At 42.8% G+C, this 10,583-nt stretch overlaps 1 protein-coding gene across 1 annotated transcript; it reads left to right on the forward strand.

Annotated features, from left to right (window-relative positions):
- The first annotated feature begins 3,657 nt into the window (after window positions 1-3,657).
- Window positions 3,658-6,341, forward strand: LOC134468659 (uncharacterized). Its single transcript, XM_063222554.1, has 9 exons — window positions 3,658-3,753; window positions 3,857-3,948; window positions 4,095-4,206; window positions 4,422-4,511; window positions 4,610-4,792; window positions 5,091-5,243; window positions 5,398-5,610; window positions 5,764-5,808; window positions 6,042-6,341. Exons 1-8 carry the CDS (start codon window positions 3,741-3,743, stop codon window positions 5,769-5,771), a joined length of 864 nt encoding a protein of 287 aa, XP_063078624.1. The 5' UTR covers window positions 3,658-3,740; the 3' UTR covers window positions 5,772-5,808; window positions 6,042-6,341.
- The last annotated feature ends 4,242 nt before the right edge of the window (window positions 6,342-10,583 follow it).

Raw genomic sequence — 10,583 nt, forward strand, 5'->3', positions numbered from 1 at the left:
CAGAAATGTTTCAGGGGACTGATGTAATTCTTGTCAGAATAGTCCACTTTCTTCATAATACTCTGAATGTATTCATCGTCTGGGTCTCCACAGAACTCTCTTCCATTTTTTGTGGTGAAGCTTGAAGATAAAAGTAACAAGAGTCAGACTATCTGTTTCAGGTCCAATGTGAAAGACATGGAGAAAATCTACCTACGGTATTCATGGATTAAGGTGTAAGTTTCTAAATACTAATGAGGTGATGGTTATCTACTTATGAAATAGATAACATTGTGATTGCAAAGCATACATTTGGCCGGGTAATACACAAGGCTGCTAAAAATAACGTACCCTATGGTTGGTTGTCAACAGCAGCCTCTTTTAGCGCGTTCAGGCCAACTGAGAACCGTGCTGGAGCCCGTTCCCGCACCTAATCGTGAACCGGCTGCCGCGTTCACTCTAGATATTTGCATTTCGCAAACCGGAAAGTTAGTTCGCAATGCCAGAAATTGTCTAAGCTATGAGATAGCCGTCTCTCATCAACCGTATCACGCACCAGTCGTAAAGTCTTCACGAAAAAAATGGGGGAATTTCTGGGGGAAATTGTGTACAAGGACGTGGTGAATTCACGATATTGCCCGTGTTTCGTGGTTGATTTACGGTTTCAGTCTCGTGGTTGATTTACGATATGCATTGAAAACTACGTGGTTGATTTACGATATGCATGCGTTGGCATTTGCGTTGGCATTTTTGCACAGGGGCGGGGACCGGCCGCGACAGAACCAGAACCAGGGAACGGCAGCTTTTGTGATATGCACCGGAATTCTCATCCGCCTTGTACAGGGTACAGTGGGGTAAATCAAATATAGCCTACCTGTGTAACAATTCGGTTCCTGCCGTACAGTGGGGTAAATCAAATATGGCCTACCTGTGTAACAATTTTGTGATATGCACCGGAATTCTCATCCGCCTTGTACAGGGTACAGTGGGGTAAATCAAATATAGCCTACCTGTGTAACAATTCGGTTCCTGCCGTACAGTGGGGTAAATCAAATATAGCCTACCTGTGTAACAATTCGGTTCCTGCCGTACAGTGGGGTAAATCAAATATAGCCGAATTCCGGTGCATATCGATATCGGTTCCTGCCATACATTTGTCCCACATCGCTTGATGAGAATTCCGGTGCATATCACAAAAGCTGCCACACCGGCCGCGACAGAACACTGCAGATACATTCCTTTGATCAAAGTAGCCTACATCAAATGCACTGTAGCCATGACAGAACCGGCCGCCTCCCGATTTAAAACACCGCTGATAGCCTGATTACACTCATGCCCGTAGGCCTACTCCTTCCCAGTAAAAATAAAATAAAATAACGATTGAATAAATAAGTAGCCCCTCGTGCCTTCTTTATTGGAATGCGGAGGTAGGTGCAATGAAAATATCGGAGTGAGGAGTTAGGTGCAATGAAAAGCGAAAACATTTTATTATTGCCCGTGTTTCGTGGTTGATTTAAGATTTGAGTCTCGTGGTGGATTTACGATATGAATGCGTTGGCATTTGAAAACTACGTGGTTGATTTACGATATGCATGCATGTAGTCTACAACTAAAACGTGTTTTGGCAGCTGATGAATGGCAGCGCATCTTCCTGATTTCCACCTTCTGTTTAAAATGACACGGGGAGTGACATGAAGCCGCCCACCGATTTAAAACACCGCTGGTGATTAGGCTACACTCCTGCCCGTAGGCTATCTTTGAATTTACACTCCTGCCCGTATCCGTATCCACATGCATATGTAGCCTACTGCGTCAGGGCGGTGGGTCCCAGACGCTGATGCTACTGATGCTGATGCACCACTCCTACTCACCTTTTCTCTGAAAGATGCTGATGTAGGCCTAGTCACCACCTTGCCCAGTGGTTTTCAAAGTGTGTGTGTCACAAAGTGTTGATTAAATGGTCTCTCTTAACACTACTCTTACTGTATTATTATAAGGCACTCTAGAATGGTGCAAGAGCTCCCATTCATTTTCAATGGGCGGTATTTTCAATGGGACTATTATTGTATAGGTAGGTTTGATACCTCACTACATCTCCATCCAGAAGAATTGACCAGGATTATTACAGACACGGTATACACTAACATTTAATGTGCATTTACCACTGATATTATAGAAGAAACTCACACGATTTCAAGTATTTATTTACAGTATTTATTTACACACACACACACACACACACACACACACACACATGCGCGTGCACAGATTTTGGGGGGCAGGTGCATTGTTTAAAAAAAACACACACAAAAAAACAAATAAGCTTTGAATAATAATAATAATAACACTATAATGATAGTAATAAAAACAAAAGAAATCAACACAAAAACAACTAAAATGTGCCTTACACACACACACACACACACACACACACACACACACACACACACACACACACACACACACATGCGCGTGCACAGATTTTGGGGGGCAGGTGCATTGTTTAAAAAAAAACACACACAAAAAAACAAATAAGCTTTGAATAATAATAATAATAACACTATAATGATAGTAATAAAAACAAAAGAAATCAACACAAAAACAACTAAAATGTGCCTTACACACACACACACACACACACACACACACACACACACACACACACACACACACACACACATGCGCGTGCACAGATTTTGGGGGGCAGGTGCATTGTTTAAAAAAATCACACACAAAAAAACAAATAAGCTTTGAATAATAATAATAATAACACTATAATGATAGTAATAAAAACAAAAGAAATCAACCCAAAAAACAACTAAAATGTGCCTCACGGTAGCCAGACTGAGCCCTCCTTGTGAATCAGGTCTGGAGTAAAGTACTTGGTAAATGTTAAAGGGACACTGTGCAGGAAATGGTCAAAAAAGGTACTGCAACTATGCTGCTCATTGAAACTGGGCTGCATATTGCCAAATTTGGTCTTTACATGAAAGTGTACTAAGTAATAAACAAATATTTTCTAGTATGGTCCGAGTGCAGTCATTTTTGCAGCTGAAAGTGGCTATTTTTGGAAATTCAAAATGGCGGACTATGTTGAAGATCCCTTTTTCATGTATGAAAAGTGCAATTTTTCCAGTCATAATGAATACTTAGAATTTGATGGTGGTTGTGTACTCATGAAAAAGGTAACATTAGTGAAAGGGCAGCATGAATTCTGGAAATAGATTTGAATGTCGATGATAATCAGGCCAGCGTCATGGTGCCTCCCTTCATGGCGAGTGCTGGGGAGCTTTGAGGTCACTGAGAGAGAGAATTGTAAACATTAGACAGCTCTGTAGTTTTTCATTTCTACCAAATCTATAATTGTTAATTTGTACCACAATTGCATGTGAATATATATGTGGAGACAGCAACATGACAGCAGGGAATCTGGCCTTTTCCGCTGGAAAATACTGGTGTAGCTGGGCCATTCATGTCAACACAGTAATTTGCAAGTCGCTCACCCATTTGCAAGTAAGGTTGTTATGACACCCGGTCGCTTTCAGCCATTAAGTGCACTTAGAGCTGTTACTCAACACACTGCTACTATTTCACACATTTTAAACGTTGCCATTTTGCAGGAAGAGGAGCACCAGTTTCATTTCTCAACATTTGAAACAAAACTGTAAACAAAATACATTGAGGGTGCCGGGACTACTGCGGGAGAGGAAGTAGAGCAAGTGAACAGCTACCTGTCCCGCTGTGCTTTGACAACAAAGTACATGTCCAAAGGAGGTATTTGCTCCTCTTGCTATAGGCCTACATGTTTCTGGGCTTTTGTTGCTGTTCATTGCACAATGGCCTTCATGTCCATTTTAACTCTTTTGTCTTTTGACAGCACGTGTGGACATGCTGACTGTTCATGCCTTAGGGTGGAACAAGAAGAAAACCTCTGGACTGCAACAAGCCCTGTGCTCCCGATATGCCAAGGTAAGGCCGTCATTTCACAGTCATTGAGGCTGTCTTTTTTTGCTGCAACATTGCTTGTGAAACACTTCTGTGGTACTGTTGCACTGCACTACAGCCTTCATGGATGTTTTTTGTATCTTTTTGTATTTTTGTATTGCTTTTTCCAGACATGCAAGATGCTGACGGAAGCTGAGAAGGAAGAGCAGCAGAAAAAGGAGGATCTGGCCTGCACTGATGGAGCTGCATGGGTTGCTGAAGTGCAGGAATGGGCAACCCGCGGTAAATGCAGCTATTATTATTTTCTGTTCTCCCATACTTCTTTCCTCCTAAATTGGATCCTCCAAACTCTTCACTGAAATGATGGTGTGAAAACGGCAGCCTGTATTGTATTTCATTTCATCTTGAGCTAATGTTAATGTCTTACATTTACCAGCTACAGTTTTGGCAGATTCATTGACTTTTGACAACTCACAGGTTTGTCTTTATATTCACAGTAAGAACACGCCCTTTGAAGCTGCAGCAGGACATAGAGGGCCGCTATCTTAACCTTCGACAGAGGAAGCAAGCTCTGTACCGAAAGAATGGTATCTTTGTAATGTCCATAGAAAGTATTTCAGGATTTTTTAGTTAGTGCAGCTTACGCATAACCTCTCAGTCCTTGTATTTTCTGATTGTTTTCCAGACAGTGGTCAGTTGCGTCATCGTCTGCGGAGCGAGATGACTGTTGTTAAGAACAGGCTTCTTAAAGACATTGCCACCTTCAACAGTGCATCGCCAACAACGACAATCGACATTGGAACCGTGGAGCGATCATTGTCAGGAGATGGACCAGCTGTTTTTTGGCCTTGGGATGTGCAGGGGAGTGGTAAGAGAATTGTTCATTTATTCTGTTTTAGGCTACTCAAGTGTTTTTTTTTGTCATTCAAACATTTAAGTGACACCATTACAAATCTTGAAACTGCCAGTTTTCAATTACATACTGACAATTACCACATGGAAAAGTGACAGGGGGTGGGGGCCATCAAGGGTGTTACAGGCCCATCTAATTAGTATTCAAACAACAGAAACTGGATTAATTTACTAGTACTTTTTCACACTTGTAAGGAAACAACAATGCTGTTAATATGTCTGTACTCTACTCTACTCTACTCTTTGCCTTTCAGTCAGACTTGAGGACAAGCATGCCTACTTTGTGGCCTCGATGCGCAGGAAGCGCTTGGAAGAAGAGAAAGGCATCCTCGTGAAGGAGATGGAACAGCACACTACATCACTGAAAAGATTGATGTCTTGTCTAGAAGCAAAGATGTCATCGGCAGGTAAGTTGCAATTGTCAAACCTACTGTATATGTACCATCAAATAAAAAAATGAGAATTTTGCTTTCTTTGACATTTATCTGCACTGTTCAACTTGGAGGTTGTATTCTGACATGCCATGTGTTTGTCGTCGTATTTTTGATGTTGCATCTGCAGAGTCACAAAATGAGGGCCTTTCTGCCTTCTGTCGAAGATGGCTTCATGACCTGACAATCGTCCATCTTTCTGCTGTGGCAAGCTACAGGGCTGTTTTAAGCCCACAGGGGACCAATAGGCCATCTTGTGAGGAAGGGCAGGGAGATGACGGGAATGAGGACGATGTACACAGCAGTGATTTCTCATACACCAGTGATGAGGAAGAAACGGAGTGTAGGTACGGTGTAGAGAAACAAACATTGCATGGGAAAAACACAATGTCCAACTTACTTTGTTTTACCTCACAGAGTGTGAAGGGGCATGCTAATGTATCCCTTAGCTACTAATCTTTCCCTAATCCATTTTCTGTCTTTGTCATCTTTCTAGTTCTTTAATCTGAGACGGTTTGGAATCATCAATCATCATTCCTTGGTAAGTGTTTTGAAAGAATACTTTGAATACCAATGTTTGATATCTTCTGTAATTACTGTAGTATGTATATAAAAGAAGTGAGTACATTTCTCACTTGTCTGCATTTTTGTAAGTGTTTCTTTAAATGGGACATTTCTTAAAATGATATTGACACAAGGAACATTAGACAGCATGAAGTTATAACTGCTGTATATTTACTTATTATCCCTATTCCCTCCATCATCTCCTCCAAGACACCCGCAGCTGTCTCCTTTCTCCTGCTTTCTCCAACACACCAACAGCCTCTCTCTGTCCTGCTCTCCTCTGTCTCCTCCATCCTGATCTCCAGTGCAGCAGCAGTGCCATCCATGTCACCCCCAGCAGCAGCACTGGCATTCATGCCCTCAGTAGCACCCAGGACAGAAAACACAACATTTAAATTAAACTGTTAAAAAACTCTGTTAAGCTATTGCCATTCCACCAAGAACTAAGTGATTGCTGTGAGTTATTCAGCCAGTGGAATGTGCTGTGTGTGTGTATGTGTGTGTGTGTGTGGGGGGGGGGGGGGCTTTTTTGTTTTGTTCCACTGCTGCATGTGTATGTTTGTGTTGTAAATAAATACTTGAATGTTTGAACATGCCTCTCGTGTGAGTTTCTTTACTTGGTAGGTTCTTGCATATGAAATGTATAGTGTGTCTTTAATAGCCTAATATTCATAGTCAATTCTTCTATCCCATTTAAAGGCTTAAACATTACATTATGAATTGCCGGTATTACTTTTCAAGGTTAAAGTCCCTCTAGCAATGCTTGGGGTTAGGTGTCCTGCTCAACGGCACTTCAGCCATGGATGGAGGTGTAGGGAGAGGTTAGGGTGGGATTAAAACCTACAACCCCATAGATAGAAAGAACACATAAAATAATACAGTAATCAACACTTTGTGACCCCCCCCCTCCCCCCCCCCCCCCACACACACACACACACACACACACACACTTTGAAAACCACTGGTCAATGTGGTGACTAGGCCTACATCAGCATCAGCATCTTTCAGAGAAAAGGTGAATAGGAGTGGTGCGTGCATCACCATCAGTGGAGCATCAACGTCTGGGCATGATCATAGGGTGACCATCTGTCCGGACTTCGGGTGGACAACCCCGCACCCTAACCCACCGCCCTGTCGCAGTAGTCCTACCCGTGGCTTCAAATCGCCGGTGGGCGGCTTCATGTAAATTCAAAGATAGCCTACGGGCAGGAGTGTAATTACCAGCGGTGTTTTAAATCCGGAGGCGGCTTATGTCACTCCCTCCCCGTGTAATTTTAAACAGAAGTTGTAGACTACATGCATATCGTAAATCAACCACGTAGTTTTCAAATGCCAACGCATGCATAGGCCTATCGTAAATCAACCACGAGACTCAAATCTTCTGTCGCAGTAGTCCTACCCGTGGCTTCAAATCGCCGGTGGGCGGCTTCATGTAAATTCAAAGATAGCCTACGGGCAGGAGTGTAATTACCAGCGGTGTTTTAAATCCGGAGGCGGCTTATGTCACTCCCTCCCCGTGTCATTTTAAACAGAAGTTGTAGACTACATGCATGCATATCGTAAATCAACCACGTAGTTTTCAAATGCCAAATCTTAAATCTTAAATCAACCACGAAACACGGGCAATAATAAAATGAAGTGTAATCAGGCTATCAGCGGTGTGGAGTAGGGCTACGGGCATGAGTCTCCCCGTGTCATTTTAAACAGAAGTTGTAGACTACATGCATGCATATCGTAAATCAACCACGTAGTTTTCAAATGCCAAATCTTAAATCTTAAATCAACCACGAAACACGGGCAATAATAAAATGAAGTGTAATCAGGCTATCAGCGGTGTGGAGTAGGGCTACGGGCATGAGTGTAATCAGGCTATCAGCTGTGTTTTAAATCGGGAGGCGGCCGGTGTGGCTATCAGCGGTGTGGAGTAGGGCTACGGGCATGAGTCTCCCCGTGTCATTTTAAACAGAAGTTGTAGACTACATGCATGCATATCGTAAATCAACCACGTAGTTTTCAAATGCCAAATCTTAAATCTTAAATCAACCACGAAACACGGGCAATAATAAAATGAAGTGTAATCAGGCTATCAGCGGTGTGGAGTAGGGCTACGGGCATGAGTGTAATCAGGCTATCAGCTGTGTTTTAAATCGGGAGGCGGCCGGTGTGGCAGCTTTTGTTATATGCACCGGAATTCAAGCGATGCGCAAATGCCAACGCATGCATATCGTAAATCAACCACGTAGTTTTCAATGCATATCGTAAATCAACCACGAGACTGAAACCGTAAATCAACCACGAAACACGGGCAATATCGTGAATTCACCACGTCCTTGTACACAATTTCCCCCAGAAATTCCCCCATTTTTTTCGTGAAGACTTTACGACTGGCGCGAGATAGGGCTCCTCTCATTGATTCCCATTATAGCCCCGTTGGCGAACACAGCCAAGTAAAAGATGAATGGGAGCCTATTGGGCTAAATGGCTCAGCAGGGATTTGTGACGGTTCTGTTCTCTGGTTTGTAAAGATGTGTGCACATTCTGTACCTTATCATGAACGTTGTATTAGAAGTGAAGTTAAAGGTTCCTGACATGGCTTTGTTCTCCCAAAGACGTGTTAGTTTTGTCCTGCAACACGCTAGCATTCGGCTAATACCTGCTGGCTGAGGAATCTTTGCGACTATTCACGACCAGAGCTGACGAGAGACGTACTCTGACTGATCCTAGCAGAGACATCTACGGTCACACACCTCAAAACCCCCCACCGCCGTCCAACATGTTAATTGAAGGTGCCCAAATTCTTAAGGATGAGCGCAGTCATTTCCTTTACCCCATGTACACATGCCGCTTTTCCACCACCTTAAATGCAATAAATAACAGGTGTCCGCAACAATCCTAACATAACTTTAAACACATCGACATCTGAAGTCAGACTTAAAACTACAAAACAAATGGCGTAGTGCCGTAAAGTCGATTGTCACGTGTTATGTCATTGCTATAGTTGAAATAAGGGTAATTTTCACGAATGTAACACTTGACAAGATGCAAACGTGTCGGCAAATGCTTTCACTTACTCATATCTATCGAACGCAACTCCATTGTTTCCAGGGAAAAAATCACACGGGCAGAAAGTTCTATGAGAAGGGTACAGCCCCATTGGCACCCATTCATTATTTACTTGGCTGTGATAACATAGCTGCAGTGCCACTCCTGGCCACACCAGCTAGTTGTGCTTCTTGTACAAGATTCCATTTTCTTTGGCAATGCAAACCGCAAAATACTAGGTTTTCCTCCGTGAACCGTGACGCAGCGTGGCTGTCAGCAGGTTTATCCGGGTAACACAGTCACGTGCGGAAAAAGTTCAGAGCCTGGTATGACCAACCATATCTCTTTCATTTCGTGAAGTATTCAAGAAAAAAATAACTTTAATTTTCGTGGTGCCATCACATTATTGCAAAGAAACGCTGCCTATTCATTTGAATTGCCCGACTGCTGCCTAGTGACCCACTAGTTTGACGCCCTTTCGGTACCGTCACATGGTAATCAAACATTTAAAACAAGCAATTTAGGGTTAGGGTTAGGTTTAGGGTGGTTAGGGTTAGGTTTAGGTTTAGGGTTAAGGTTAGGGTTAGGTTTAGGTTTAGGGTCGTATGACATAAGGCGTAAGTACCGAAAGGGCGTCGAATTAGTGAGTCCCGAGTGTATCAGCAGTGTTCTGTCAGCACCCCCTCCCCGCCCCTGCAGACGCTTGGATAACCATAGCAGCAGTGGGGCAATTCAAATGAATAGGCAGTGTTTCGTTGCCCAACCACGAAAAACGGGCAATAACGTGAATGCACCACGAAAATTAAAGTTATTTTTTTCGTGAATACTTCACGAAATGACAGAGACAGAGCCTTGGTATGAACACGGGGGGTTCGCAGATAAGCACTTTAGTGCCGAACGACTGGTGCGGGCACCAGCTCCGGCTCCGTTCTGGTCGGCCTGAAAGCCCTACTAGTGCAAATGGGCCTGCCAGTGGGCCCATTCACTCATTGCAGAAAATACTCACCTACATCATAACAACTATGCAATTGCTATGATATTACCAAGATCCAGTAACAGATTAAGACTTGGTCATTAGAGTTTTGGGGATAGTAAGGTTATAACATTGGCTCTGCGCAAAGGGGTTAACTAATCGTGGACATTAGTGGTTTGAAATTCCTCATTTGTCCGTTTATTTCACATATTCAAATTTCATTTTAGCAATTGAAGGGAAGGCAAATCTTACAGTTGGTAGTTTAACCCATTGATGCTGGATGCTGTAAAGTGCAACATTGAACCAGGAGCTGCATGACGCCGCTTTAGGCTTGTGAAATTAGAGAATATTTACGATTAAAAATGTTGGTGTGTTAGGGATGGATAAAGATGCTCTAATGCAGAGTGACGGACTTAGATTTTAAATACTTTAGTTAATGTTTCTATGTGCTTCAGAGGCTGAGATATTTAGGTTTTGATAGGCTGACAGTACCTTTTTGCAGAAAAAAGGCTTAGGCCTTTACCGTCTAGCATTCAGCAGGTTTTTTTTTTTTTTTTTTTTTGCAGTTTTAGGCATCAATGGGTTAAAGTGGACAATGTTTCAATGTGATGTAAGAGGGAGCACTCAGACTTACCTAATACCCCTGATGAAGCACCAATTGCTGGTTCTCCTATAACTCTGAATCTGGTCTGGAATGATCTCATCACTCTGGAACTGTGACTCAGAACAGCAGTCAA

This window comes from Engraulis encrasicolus, chromosome 18, assembly GCF_034702125.1.
Source record: "Engraulis encrasicolus isolate BLACKSEA-1 chromosome 18, IST_EnEncr_1.0, whole genome shotgun sequence".
NCBI lineage: Eukaryota > Metazoa > Chordata > Actinopteri > Clupeiformes > Engraulidae > Engraulis > Engraulis encrasicolus.